Here is a 14,995-nt window from a genome sequence, read left to right as displayed (position 1 = left end):
TGAAAAGGTTTGTAAGTTTGACCTCTGGCAAGAATAATCAAGGAAAAAGAAAAAAAGGCAATGAGAGAATGCCAAAACACAAAGTGTAGGATAAAAAAGGAAATACTGTAAACCCATCAGAGATCAGATTTATCATTATAAAATAAAATATATTCATAAAAATTACAGATAATTATATCATAATATAGTTGGAAACTGGATAAAACAGATACATTCCTAGAAAAATACAAAACATCTATACTTTCACAGGAAGAAATAGAGAACTTGGTTATACAAGTGAATACTAAACAAGCTAAAACTTCAGTCAAAGCCCTCTTCTCGATACCCCCCCAAATTCAGACTCAGATGTTTTACAGATGAGTTCTTCCACTTTTAAAAAGTTGTTAAATTCTCTCTAATAAAATTATCCTAGAGAATAGAAAAAGATCCGTACTGTGAGCTTATTTTAAAAGACTTTTGTAATCTTGATTCCAAACCAGACCAGGACAACACAAGAAAATAAAAATATAATTCCTTTTTATTTATGAGTTAATTCTAAATGATATCCAACCTTATCTAAAGTATATTAAAGATAATATATCATTGATGAAGTAGATTTTATTCCAGAAATTCAGGATGGTTTAAAATTAGAAAATTTATTGTAAATGTACACATGGTTTATTATACCTCAGTTCATACAGAAAAAGCAGTTGATACAGTTCAACATTTAATTATGATAAAAACTTTTGTCAAACTATGATTATAGAAGAACTTTCTGAGCTTGGTAAAGGTTATAAATATAATAACCATATAATTTATCTTCTCAATTTTGATATTTTGTCCAAGACTAATACTACAATAGATAAATGCCAAGTAAAGTATAAAATAGGACTTGCCTGGGCAAATTGGCATTTATGGTCATACTAATGATACATACACAACATGAGAGAGGGAAGGAAGGAAGGAAAGTAAGGAAGGAAGAAAAGTGACAAAACCTACAGTAAACATTATTATTTAATGGATAAACTTTAGATACAGTTTCTTTATGATTGAGAGCAAGAACCGAAGGTTAGAGACAATTCAATAAGAAAAGAAAAATAAATAAGAGCTGTGTAGATCATGAAGCAAAATGTATGGCTTGTAATTGATATGATATACCTAGAACAAGCCTGAACTTGTCTGATCTACCCTGAACAAGCCTGATCCTGTCTGATCTCGGAAGCTAAGCAGGGGCGGCCCTGGTTAGTACTTGGATGGGAGACCTCCTAGGAAGACCAGGTGCTGTAGGCATAAAAAATAAATAAAAACATAAGGTATTGTAAACTAATAAGGTCTTTGCAATCTGCGAGGTCAACCAAGGGTTACCTTGCCTAAAAAAAAAATATATATATTTTCGATAGTTCTAAGACTACTCCATAAAAATCAGTTTATACAAACAATAGTCCAGTAGAAAATTAAAGTTGATACTATTCACAATAGCCACAAATTCCATAGCGCATCTTGAAGTATCTTAAGTATATATTATAACTCCATATAGAGAAATTATGGAAAGATATTTCATAATCAGAATTGAGTGATGCTATCAGGAGATCAATTAATCTCTCTCTATATATATATGTATATTTATATATACATATATATTTTTATTTATTTATTTAGAGCAATTCTGCTTAAAATTCGAGTTTAGTTTTTAAAGAAATTCAAGAAGTTCATTGTAGTATTTAAATCACGGAACGAAAGTCCACATATGCCTAAATTAACCTTAAAAATGCAAAAGAGGGGAACACTTTATCAAATATTAACAATACAAAACTATAGAAAGAAATCCATATGCTATTGTCAGAAGAACAATAATGAACTTAAGACTAATGAACTTAACAGAGTTCAAAGATACCCATCTATATATGGCAACGTAATATTTTATAAAGATGATACTACATATCACTGTGAATTGTTTAGAAGACTGTGTTAGGAAGACTGGCTAACTATAATCGGAAAAATAAATCTTGGTTCCTAACTATCACCAAATGTAAAGGTGGATTCTAGATGAAATAAAGACACAGATGTTAAAGTAAAACTATGAAATTAGACAGAATATATGAGAATATCTCTATGATCAAAGGCATAGAACAAAAAACTTCAAATGCACAACCATAAAGCAAAAAAATTGGTAAATTTGATTAACAAAATTAAGAACTTTTCTTAAAAGACAGACATAAAGGATAAAATTAAGAGACAGATAAGAGAATGACATATTTATAAATATTTAAATTTCTGCAAACTCACATGGACAGTATGTAAGTGCCAATAGAAGAGTGGTTAAATAATAATAAAATATTCAGAGGAGGAAACCCCAAAATTTTTTAAATGATATGAAGATATGCTCAATCTTACTAGAAATCAGAAAAATATGAGATATTTTTCTTTATTACCTATTCTGGCAACAATTAGAAAGACAAGACATGGAAATTTGTATGCTCTGCTGTGGGAATGCACCTCTGGATAGCCACTAAGTTCATGCCTATCTAATGATCCTACAATTCCAGAAGGAATTGTACCCTTGGAGAATTGTACCAAGGGGACCTTCTCCAATAGTACCATTGGTACCTACTCCGAAGAAATTCTTGTGCATGTACTAACAAGACATTCATGAAGATATCCATTGCAGTGCTACTTGTAGAGGTGGGAAATTGGAAGCAATCTGAGTCTTTATCATGGGTAGAGAGGATTTTAAAAATGGTGATTACATGCCATGAGTAATGTTTAGCGGTTAGAAGTAATAAATTATATGTAGCCTCATGGATATCATAAAAATATAATGCTGAGTGAGAAATGTCAGAGAATATGATATATAATGCACAATCATTTATAAAAATGAAAATTCATGGACACAAAATTAAAGATATGTATTTTATAAGAACACATACAAATGAATACACGTAACCCATTAGAATGGTTGCCTAAGGGATGAATGGGAGTGGCAATGGAGATACAAAGGAATATGTATATATTTTATAAAGCAGCAAGCAATGGCCTTTTCAAAGGCCAAGAATAATAAGGTATTATCAGAGGGGTAGTATGAATAATGCAGCCTTCCACTCCTGAAGTTAAAACAGGCAAACTTTTAGACTTTTTATGTGATAGTCTCTTCGTGATTTAAAGACAGAGGGCTGTAGTTTCCCAGAGAAAAGAAGAATTTGCCATATTCCAGCTTCATTATAGTCCCAATGCAACCTTTGTTTAGATGGCAATAGCTGTTTGAACTATTTTTTTGAACTGACAAATCAAGACACGTAGGACAGTGGTGCCTACAGCAGGCGGTAAAAGGGAATTAAATCGTTTGTTCCCTAATAGGGTTAATGAGAGGAAAAAAGTAAACACAGAGTATGTGTAGGAACTGTCATAGTCTAAAAGCAAGATTTCTTTCTAGAATATTCTGTCCTGACTACTGAAATCAAAGTGCCTTTTTCTCAGGTTATCCTCCTCGATGGCCCTATTTTCTGTTTCCAATCCCATTTCTTACAAGAGCTTCTGCTTCAGCCTATAAAAGCTAGGCCAGTCTTTCTTTAACTCTCACCTTCCTACTCATTCTCTCCAACTTCTCGCATTCCTGTTGTGCAAGAAGAATGAGAAGTGGGAAGATGAGGGCTCTATAATACATGGCTTTGCAGTAGCCATGCAACTGGCTCTTCACACTGTAATTCTAAATGCAGTTCTCCATACAAACATTATCACATATGAGTACAGACTTATATATAACGTACATTATTGATTAAATCTACTTTGTAGTCTAGCCTGGGGTCCTAATCACCATATGAAAGATTTCATCTGGACCTCCAACCTAAGATCTTTCAAATTCTGGCTATTATTCACTGTTCAATTTGTCCAGAGTTGCAAAATGAGGCTCATGAAGGAGGATCCTAGGGTAATATCTATATTAAAATGAGGCAGTTCTGGAATTGGGTAGTTCAGGAGGAGAGACAAATGAACCTGGAAGAAAGAATATTCAAAACCTAAAACTGCTTAGGTTTCAAGGTTGAAAATCACAAGAAATCACTTATATGTGGAGTGTAAACCTAAAAGCAACAAATGAACAGGACAAACAGAGACTTATGGACATGGACAATGGACTAGTGGGTACCAGAGGGGAGGGGGAAGGAGGGAAAATAAATAAAATATTAAAATAAATAAATAAATAAAATTTAGCTATTTAAAAAATAAATATATTTTTCTTTTGGCCTGCAAAAAATAAAAAAATAAAACTGCTTAGGTCTTATTTGGCCTCAAGAAAGACCATCATTATGTAAGGCATTGTTTCTTTGGGAAAATATTCTACCCCACCATAGTAGGCCGAATAATGACACCCCCAAAGATGTTCATGTCCTAATCCTTAGAATATGTCAGTTTTACCTTATATGCCAAAACAATTAAGGATCTCGAGATGGGAACATTATCCTGGATGATCTGGGTGGGCCTGATGTAATCATAAGGGTCCTTATACAAGGGAGGCAGGAGATCCAAGTCAGTAGTGGGTTATATGAGAGTGAAGCAAAAGTTGGGAGTGATGTGAGGATAGGCCCATGAGCCAAGGAATACAGGTGGCTTCTAGAAGCTGAAAAAGGCAAGGAAATAGATTTTTCCTTGACGTCTCCAGAAGAAATACAGCCCTGCTGAGAGCTTAAGTTTAGACTTTTGATCTCTTTCACTGGAAGAGAAAAAATTTGTATTGTCTTAAGCCATTAAAATTGTAATTTTTCACAGCAGCAATGGGAAACTAATATACACACTGACTTCAAATGAGCCTTTGAATCCATCTGTGGTAAATTGTATTTTCCAAAGATGGCTGCAAAACTGTTTCCTATCTCAAACACTCTTCTGCAACATCAACTTGCTGCTTCCTCTTCACTACGTGGAGTCTGTGCTTGCCACCTCTTCCTTGAATTTAGGTGGAACCTGGGACCTCTTTATCAATAGAATATGGTGGAAGTGACAAAATATTTCCTAACCGCCCTGGCAGCCTCTGCTTTCTTCCTCTTGGAAGATAGCTGCCATGAAAGAAGTGCCACTTTAGTACCAGCGTGCTATCAGAAACTCAACTACATGGAGAAGCCCTGCATCATGACATATCATATGGAGAGAGTGGCCAAGGAGCCAGACCTGTCAAGACATGTGAATGAAAAACTATCTTGAAGGTGGATCCTTCAGTGTGTGCAGCAGAGACAAACAGCTTAACCCAACCCTTTCCAAATATTTGACCCACAAACTATAAGCAAAGTAGAATGATTATTTTAAGCTACTAATTTTGGAGTTTATTACTCAACAAAAGATAATCAAATTTACCTTTTTAGTAATTCGGTGACTATCTGCATGGTGAAGTGATAAACATAATGTTGTCTTCAGTGGTTATTAAGAAATGTTATGTTGTTGCACTAAGTGAACCCTAGTTACTTAAAAGTCTGGAAGTGTTTTATATCTATTATTTCAGCTGTTATTTTTACTACATTGCTATATCTAATTTCACAGTGAGGAGTAAAACAAATACAGTAAACCTGTTTTGCTTTGTAATATTGAGGCATTATGCAAATATTATTATATTAGTCTCTATGCAACAATGGAAAAATTGGAAGTTGTCTACAGTAACCAGAAACACTAACTCATTCTATTGATTTAATTATAGACACTTCCTAAATCAGGCTTTGGTCTACAGATTTGAGGATTACTTTAAGTCTCTGCTACAGAATTAAGAACATAGATTTGTGTGACAAATTTCTCTGCTAATGCAAGATCTTGTTCACTTCCGGCTTTAAGTTTCTTCTCCAAAGAGAAGCTTCCATAACTACTTTTCATGATTCTGTATTTTTGCAATCTTGCTTTTTTTTTTAATGTTTATTTATTTATTTTATTTTTTATTTTTTATTTTTTTTGGCAAGGCAACCCTTGGTAGACCTCACAGATTTCAAGGACCTTGTCAGCTTACAGTCCCTTATTTTTTATTTTTTATTTTTTACGCCTACAGCACCTGGTCTTCCTAGGTGTTCTCCCATCCAAATACTAACAATGCCCGACCCTGCTTAGCTTCCAAGATCAGTGCAATCTTGCTTTGAATGCTGAATCCTGTAAATCCACAGGAGCATAAATATTATCTCTCGTTGGATAATTTCTACCATGATTTCAGGTCAAGTGAGCATGTCTACTCTAAAAAGATTATATTTGTTTGTATTTACAGGTTGTCTTGGCTCTTTCAGAGCTGGATTATTCACTGTTGCACGTCAGGCAACTAATGCTTATACTGACCTAAGGAGCTGCGTCAATGGTAAACGCCTCTAAAACCAATTTAAAAACAAAACTAAAACATGCAAATAAAGTACACCCATTAAATATAACTAATGTTTAAAAATCATGTAGGGTATGCCCGACAAGGAGGTGTTCTCAAAATACATTTGAAACAATGTTTTCAAATGTAAATGCTGCCATTTTACACAAAATGAATTTTCCACCTGAAGTTTAAGTTTGAATTGAACAGTGTGCTTTGTTTACTAAGTTTTAGGTCATTGACTTCAAAGTTTTATTCTCAACAGCTTTATTTTGGCTGTTGTTGCATAATCATGTAGTATGACCAAATTTTATTTGATTAATAGGTCAAAGTGGAACCATGTTTATTCTAACTTTTGGCATCAATTACATAAGTGTGGAAAATATGATATCAAGTTAGCTTTCTTCTGAAGTTCACATAGGTAGATTATTTGTCTCCGATTTACTAATTTCCAAACTGAGAGAGAGAAAAAGGTGAAATTGCAAGATGTAAATGGTACATTTGTCCAGTGAATATTTTACATGCAGCATTGGCAATATCTAGATATTTATCTGCATTTTCTCTAATTTAAAGATGGTTATAATTACATAAGTAAAACAGTTTGTCTGAACACATGTATTTAATTCACACTTCATCTTTTTTTAATTTAATAAAGAACAGCGAAATAATTTGATAACAATTTTCTGATTAGTCTATCATTTTAACCAATACCTAATTTATTACTACTTTTAAAAAATGATGATCTTATGAGGATATTTTTTGAAAAATTTGGTAATTAAGTTTCAGCTTGTTTAAAATATTTTCTTTGCAAGTAACAACAATTTCTTCTGGCTAACTTAAGCAGAGGGGGATGTATTGGAAGGATGGAAGGAACTTGCAGAATTGATTAAAAAGTCTTGAGAAGCAGGTATAGAAATGTGTAGGAAGCGAGGGACCACTGCAGAGTCTATTGAGGAGAGAGGAACTACAAATGAGGAAAGAAACAAATGGGCATATCACTTAAAATAGTGATAAAGTGCTGTGACATTTTATGAAGAAAATTTCTCTCCTCTAAGAATAACAGTACTCTGCTACCTGTTGTCCAATGTCTGAAAACCACTGTTTCATGTATTTTGACCAGAGTTCTATTTATTTAAGGCAAGAGGATAAATCTCATCCCTGTTACTCCATCTTAGCCCAAATTGAAAGTCCCAATATTTTTTTCTATTGATATTGAAAGTAGTTTTATTTGTTTTGCATAGCTTATGGAATTATTTTAAGCGTCAAATTAGGTAATATATATATTTCAAAAATCTAAATTAGTTATAAAATATTGTATATATTTGAAAATATAAAAGTGGTTTCCTTACGCAAAGTAATTGTAAAGGTTTGTCTAAAGGACTCACTTTTTCGTGAAAAAGTATTATTTAAACAAAGGTATTACAATTTTTTTCATTGATTATAAGCTTCATGCTCAGAATTTCTATTAAAGGGCATATAATTTTATTTTATCATAGCTTGTGGTAAACATTAAATAGATGTCTATTTCCTTCAGCCATTTCAGACCAGTGTAATCCTTTGCCATGCAATGAAGATGGATATATGAGCTGCAAAGATGGCCAAGCTAAATTCACTTGCATTTGTAAATCAGGTTGGCACGGAGAGAAGTGTGAATTTGGTATGTATAATAAACCCACCTGGCTTATCTTGATTGACCTGAACAGTTTTTTGAAGGCTTTATCACTTTAAAAATAATTTATTTTCCCCCTTCTTTTAGATATAAATGAATGCAAAGATCCTTCAAATATAAATGGAGGTTGCAGTCAGATTTGTGACAATATACCTGGAAGTTACCAGTGTTCCTGTAAAAGTGGTTTTATTATGCTTTCAAATAAAAAGGACTGCAAAGGTAAGAGCAAGAGGGGAGGATAAAAAGATATTTAGTGTGTGAGAGCAAAATTCAGTTAGAGAAATTTCCCCAGGAAATTCTTGGAAAATTTCTTGGTTATTAGTTGTTATAATACATACACATTAGTATCCACTTTAAAGCCTTATGATATTATGAGAATGCCTTTTAGTTTGTTGTTTTTAGGGTATTTTGTTATTTATATTGTTTTCTTATTGTATTTTATTATTTATAGGGTATTTCATGGTTTTCTTATTGTATATATATATATGTGTGTACATATTCATGAGCACATTTTAATATAGAATCTCACTATATGGTGATAAAGTTTCAGTGTAAGTCCTTGCATACTATGGTGTTTGCTAAATTGTTGTTTGTACTTTTTTCTAGATACTATAATATGATTTCCTTTATTCTAATAAGAAAAAAAACTCTACAAAGAAGTCCAGCACAATCTTAATAACTTTGTCATTGTATTTTATATCTCCTTATCAGAAATGCTTTTCTAATTTCCAATATAAACCCATCATCTTGCACCTCATTTTCTCATGTAGTTTTGGGAAAAGCGAAGATCTGGTTTTGTTTCTTTTTATACATCTAAGATCAGATCATTGGTCATAACCCATTTTTTTTTTATTTCAGACTTAAATAACTCCTGTCAATTTACCTTTTTTAACATTTTACTAGGATATTTCTTTTGTTTTTCTTTTTGCTTCTCTTTCCCCCAGATTTTAATTTTTTCCTTTCTGCGTAATGTCTTTTCCATTAAACTGCCTTAACAGCCATAACTAAATCTTCAAATGTAATTGCTTGGTGTGTGGATGACTAAAAATGAGATTTTTCAGCCTGGAGTTAAATTTTGCATTTAGAAACTGAGAGTGAGGTTTTCTTTCTTTTCCTTCATTCTTCCCTCTCTCTCTATTTTCTCTCCTTCCTCCCTCCTCCCCTCTTTCTCTTTCTTTTTTCCTCCTCATTCCCATCCTTCTCCTTGCTATGAGGTAAAAAAAAAAAAAAAAATTAGAAAGTTAAAATGTAAATTTTTCTTGTTCAACTAAATTTATATCTGCTTTGGTAAATCCCCAGATTGAATTCACAGTCAAGGAAGGGATGGTCTGTCCCTCACTGCACTGTGGTGTTTAAAACAGAATAGTTTACTGTAATAGTATTTAAAGTGCAGCTAAATGACTAAAGTGAGCTGTATTAACTAACAATTTCTTCTAAACATATATCTAATTTGTGACCATCTATCTTTCTTGTTTGCCTATTGGAAGGTCTGTTTGTTGTTAGAAATTTAGAATACAAACATCATTAGCACACCAGTTATAGAAAACCATCATAATGTAGGATACCATATGTATCCCGTAAGGAAGTAATACCGACTCATACTTCTTCATTTAAATACTTGAGTAGTCTGTCCTTCTAAAGAATTTGTGACTTATATTTTTAATTTAAAATTATTTAACTTTATCCATTGAATTTATACATATACATGTAAATTATTACAAAAAGTACTCATAAATAAGAATATCTCTGACCAGAACATATGATCTTGTATACTTCATTTACAATTTTTTTATGCATGATACCTAAATGATAGAGTACAGAACTATTAGAAAAACGTGTATACAACTATTACAATAGGGCCTGTGCCAAGATGTGGATATGCTTGGCAAGATCAAGTTGCCAGTAAATGTTTAAAAATATAAGAATAAATCTATTCATCAGTCATTAGATGTCAGTGTAGAGTCATAAAATCAACGTGCTATAACCTGAACTCATATGATTTAAATAATTCCTTGTAATACGCCTCAGACTAAATAATTTAGACATATGTTTTTACTTTCTTTTAAAAATATAGATTTTATAGCTCTTTAAAAATATTATTTTATTTTGAAGTAATTGTATATTCACATGCTGTTTTAAGAAATAATAAAAAGAGATTCCCACGTATCCTTTACCTAGTTTTCTCCTATAGTAACATTTTACAAAACTATAGTACATTATCACACCCAGGATACTGACACTCATACACTTAAGATATAGAAAAATCCCCTTACCATATGGTATTATTTTTGTGCATGTGATTTTAAATAATGTCTAAAAGTTTGGCCATTAGTCTGTGGAAAAACTAAACTCTCAACTTTTTAGAGTAGAAAATATATTTTCCATTTTGAACTTGCCTTTCTCCAGACAGTACAAATGAGAAAAGTTCACTAATAATTACATCTTCATTGAACTCTTTCTGTCACTTGTTTTTTTTTCACAGATGTTTATCTAGTAACTAGTTGCAATCAATGCTTTGTTTCCTACTTTACTATGTAATATAATAAATACTTATGAAATTTCCAGACTATTGATTTAGCATTAAAATTTGTATTGGATTAATTACAGTTTTATAAATACTTTGAGATATTACTCAATCTCATTTTAAATATGAATCACTCTTGAATACTTTAGGCAACAATAATGGTATGTAGATTTAGCTATTGTTCATTTCCAAGGGAAAAATGTAAGACTGATGAGTCTTCTCATTTTTATTTTTTATATTTGTGATAATACAAAGTAAATATACTTTTAAGACTATATTTCAGAAATAGGTATTTAGGAATACATGTTAAGAATACAGTGAGTCTACGGCCATGCTACCCTGAACAAGCCCGATCCATCTGATCTTGGAAGCTAAGCAGGGGCGGGCCTGGTTAGTACTTGCATGGGAGACCACCTGGGAAGACCAGGTGCTATAGGGGTAAAAAATAAGGGATTGTAAGCTGACAAGATCCTTGCAATCTGTGAGGTCATCCAAGGGTTGCCTTGCCTTAAAAAAAGAAAAAAAGAATACAGTGAATCTCTTATTTATTTTCATACTATAATCTGATAGATAATAAATAACTAAAGTCCTCTCTTTCTTTTACAGAACTACAAAGGAACATGGCAAAAGTCAATCAAATTCTTTTTGCATTTGTATAAAGAAATCATATTTAATGAACTAAAATATGATGATAGATTTAATATTTTGTTATTCCCAGGCCACTCTGTTGTCTTATTTCATATATTAAACTAGATCCAGGAAACACAGATCAAGGGTTCTTTGCTAGCATCTTCTGGTATGGGAAAAATGTTTCTTATTTTATTGGTTTCATTTTTAGATGTGGATGAATGCTCTGTGAAGCCAGGCATTTGTGGCACAGCTGTGTGCAAGAACATGCCAGGAGATTTTGAATGTGAATGTCCTGAAGGCTACAGATTCAATCTCACAACAAAGTCTTGTGAAGGTGAAGTTGTGGTGGTTTCATTGTTGACGGTGGAGAGGAGGGTGGGCTTGAACCCTGATTTGATATTAGAAGCATTGGTTCTGTTTGACATCAACTATCAGATTTTCTAAGATGGTAAAATCCATATATAGTTTGGTCAATTGGATAGTCATTGGCTTCTTTCCAGAATAAAAGTATGTAAGACACATGGTCTTTAGATTTAGTGTTATGAGCTCTGATTGGCCCTCTAAGGTATTGTGGATTGGCAATCTCCCAAGTATGGTGAAAGCAAAATAAACACATTTTCACATGATTTAAATAATGTTGGAAGATAAAAAGAATTTCAAGCTGGAAGGAAACACACACACACAAAAAGAAAAACAAGTTTAAAAATCACGTGAGTGTTACAACAAGGGTGGTTAGAAACCTTTGATTTTATACCAAACTTATCAATGATTTTGTGTATGTATCATTATATCATTTATTAGAAAATGACTTAGTTCTATTGTCATTAAATACATATAAAAGAAACCAAATGATAGGTGAGCTCCAGAAATTAGAGTATTGATTAGTAATGTTAACACCCATGGATCAGGGCAAGGCCTTGAACTTGCTCTTACTTCATTTGGCTACCGTGGTGCTGCCATTTGTGTCTTTGGTAGCTTAGATGTATTAGGGGATTTACTTTCTATCATGGATGTATTTTTTTTTTTAATTTCAAAGTGAATTTAATACGATGACTAAAACTAACCAAACCAATACTAATTTTTCTATTGTGGCAAACTGTATGTAAGATATAATGTGTCCCTTTAACCATTTTTAAGTGTACAATTCAGTGGTATTAATTACATTTCAAATAGTTACTCAGCCATTACTTCTATCTGTTTCAAACCTTTTTCTTCACTCCAAACAGAACTCTGTAACCATTAGCAATAAATTGCCTCTCCTCTCTCTCCCAACCCCCTGGAAACCTCTAATCTACTTTCCATCTCTATGAATTCGCCTAAATCAGTAATAATTTTAGAATAGTTTTTTTAAATGTATATACTCCTCTTGAGATTTTGATGCCATACTTCCTCATGCGCTCACCGAAAATCCACCCCGACACATACCATATCTACTCTCACACCACTCCAGACAGAAATTACAATGGTAAGCCCTAAGCATTTGTAGGTTTATTATTAGCTAGCCAACTTCATCTCTATTGTAGTTTTATGCAATGTATGACAGATTTTTTATAAAAAAATTTATATTACATATATTTTATTACTTAAATCATATATTATTCAATTTTAGTGGTATGGAGGGATCACTAATTTGGGAGTTCTATTTTAATACATTTTATTGTGGGATTTATATGCTGTAATAGCACTTAGGAAATTGGTGATTTTCAAAGACCATGGGGTGCACTCATTCAAAAGTTCAAGGATCTTAGTAGCTCTGAAGTGGACTTTAGCTTAAGTGTATTATTACAACTTTCAAGAATTATTTTCTCAAAATATGGAGTGAGATCAGAGACCACATAGAAAATTTCACAATACGGGAGGTAATATAGCACAGAGGTGTTTTTTTTAAAGGTAAGTTAACAAGAAATAAAGATAGATTCTTAAATTTATTCCCACATTTATAAATCATTAATCATTGCATTACAAAAAGTCAAATATTTTTTGATATTGTCATTTAATCTTTAATTATGTTGATCTTCAGTTAAAAGAGATCTTTTCTTCCTTATCCTCTCCTCCTCTCCCCTCCCTTTCTTTCTCCCTTCTCTTCTCTTCCTTTTCCTCAAAGCAAAGAATTGGGAGGTAGTCTCAATGGAATTGTATAACCAGAAATGGCAACTAACTTGAGACTCTCAATCTTTTTTCCTTCAAATTCAAAATCAGGAAATTAGTATACTTGTTATTTTTTATTAATTATAATTAATGACATAGATACATTAAATTTGTTGTTAATAAATAGAAATTGTTATTTCTATTTATTACAGGTGTGTAAATAAATAGAAATTACACTGATAACTCATATAAATTTTCATGCCAAGTGTTTAAATGCAATTTGATATCATAGAGATTTCTTTCACTAAGGATCTACTATGATTGATATTTCGAATTAAAATCAGAATATTTCTTCTTTTGGATTGAAAATTTAGAAAATATTAACATTTATGTTCTCTTTTACTCCAGATGTGGATGAATGCTCTGAGAACATATGTGCTCAGCTTTGTGTTAATTACCCTGGAGGTTATTCTTGTTATTGTGATGGGAAAAAAGGATTCAAACTTGCAAAAGATCAGAAGAGTTGTGAGGTAACATTTTGCAATGCTAAACTTCCCATCTCTTTTCTAAGAGATTCTGGTACTTATTTCCCCGTAGTTGTAGTAAGTCAGGAAAGTACAGATGTCCTACAAGAATTGCTATAGTTTCATGTTAGCCGTGAGTCACAATCTATTTATTAATTGGTCACGTAAGTCGTAAACACTGGGAATGAGCTGCTGGGTTAAAAAAAAAATGGCTGCAGGGTCATAGTTCAGAGAGTGCTCATATGTATAGCGTGTATATTTACAAAATACAAAAATGTTTTCTTTTTTAAAGAAACTTAAGGAAAGCTGAAGTTTATACTCCACTGTGAGAAAAAAAAAATCTTCAATAGAAACTTGAGTGAAAACATTTTCCAGTGTCTACTTTTCTTTATTCCCCATTCTGACAAGTTTGATCACGCCTTAGGCATGTTAGTACTTGCAGGAGTCCTCATAACATCTCAGGTAGAAACAACTTTGTCAGAATAGAAGATTTAGTGATGTTTACTTAGATCAGATTTCAGAGAGGTTAATTTTGTTAATCTGTGTTTCTGAAACTTGCTTTTAGTTACTCAGATTTAACACATAATCGACCTAGAAATCAAATGTTGAGGGTAGGTTCTAGTTTTTACTATATTGAAATAAATAGATCAACCTCAAGCTATTTTTTTTTCCTAAATAAAGATCTCGTGTTAATGATCCTTAGTCCAATTCTAGCATTTCTTTTACTTTTTCGCAAGTGAAAGTGACATTTTTATATGATGATGAGACAAACAGTATTATCAAGACAAAGCCGTATATGTCCAAAAAATGTAGCATTCAATATTTACCATCTACTTGGTAAAAGAATATGAAGTATGCTAGTTGGCGTACGTAGTAACTTTAGTAGTACTTAATTGAAATGCCATGCTGTGCAAATGTCTATTTTGTAATTCACTCTCTTATTATTTCAGTATGTGTTGTAGTTACTTATCACCATCCACCTTGGAATAGATTTATTAAAGTTGTAAGAGGAAATGAAATGTTATTTCTGGACCTAGATTTAATACAGTGCTATGTACATGGTTCCTTCCAAAATATCCCTATATATATGCCTAAGAATTTATCCTTAGGAGGCTTTCCATTTTAATGTTTATTTTCACTCTTAGAAAAAAAGTACTTGATATCAAATTTAATGACTCTAAATCACTTTTTTGTAGCTTCCTTGGAGACTAGGTTGATATTTTTATTTATTTCTTTCAAGTTTTCCAGTATTCCCTTTACTATCTAGA

The 14,995-nt window shown here is 32.2% G+C and overlaps 1 protein-coding gene and 1 pseudogene across 1 annotated transcript in view; both read left to right on the top strand.

Moving 5' to 3' along the window:
* The window catches only part of PROS1 (protein S), a 67,157-nt gene that overhangs the window by 29,422 nt on the left and 22,740 nt on the right, over positions 1–14,995 (top strand). The window contains exons 4-8 of the mRNA XM_006926249.3: positions 6,206–6,292; positions 7,827–7,949; positions 8,049–8,180; positions 11,324–11,449; positions 13,612–13,733. Of these exons, the coding sequence (XP_006926311.1) occupies positions 6,206–6,292; positions 7,827–7,949; positions 8,049–8,180; positions 11,324–11,449; positions 13,612–13,733 (590 nt within the window). The remainder of the gene's footprint in view (positions 1–6,205; positions 6,293–7,826; positions 7,950–8,048; positions 8,181–11,323; positions 11,450–13,611; positions 13,734–14,995) is intronic.
* Positions 10,807–10,924, top strand: LOC112474465 (annotated as a pseudogene).

Source organism: Pteropus alecto, unplaced genomic scaffold, assembly GCF_000325575.1.
Source record: "Pteropus alecto unplaced genomic scaffold, ASM32557v1 scaffold239, whole genome shotgun sequence".
NCBI classification, from domain to species: domain Eukaryota; kingdom Metazoa; phylum Chordata; class Mammalia; order Chiroptera; family Pteropodidae; genus Pteropus; species Pteropus alecto.
The sequence above is the reverse complement of the archived record's forward strand: the minus strand, read 5'-3'. Positions and strand labels throughout refer to the sequence as shown.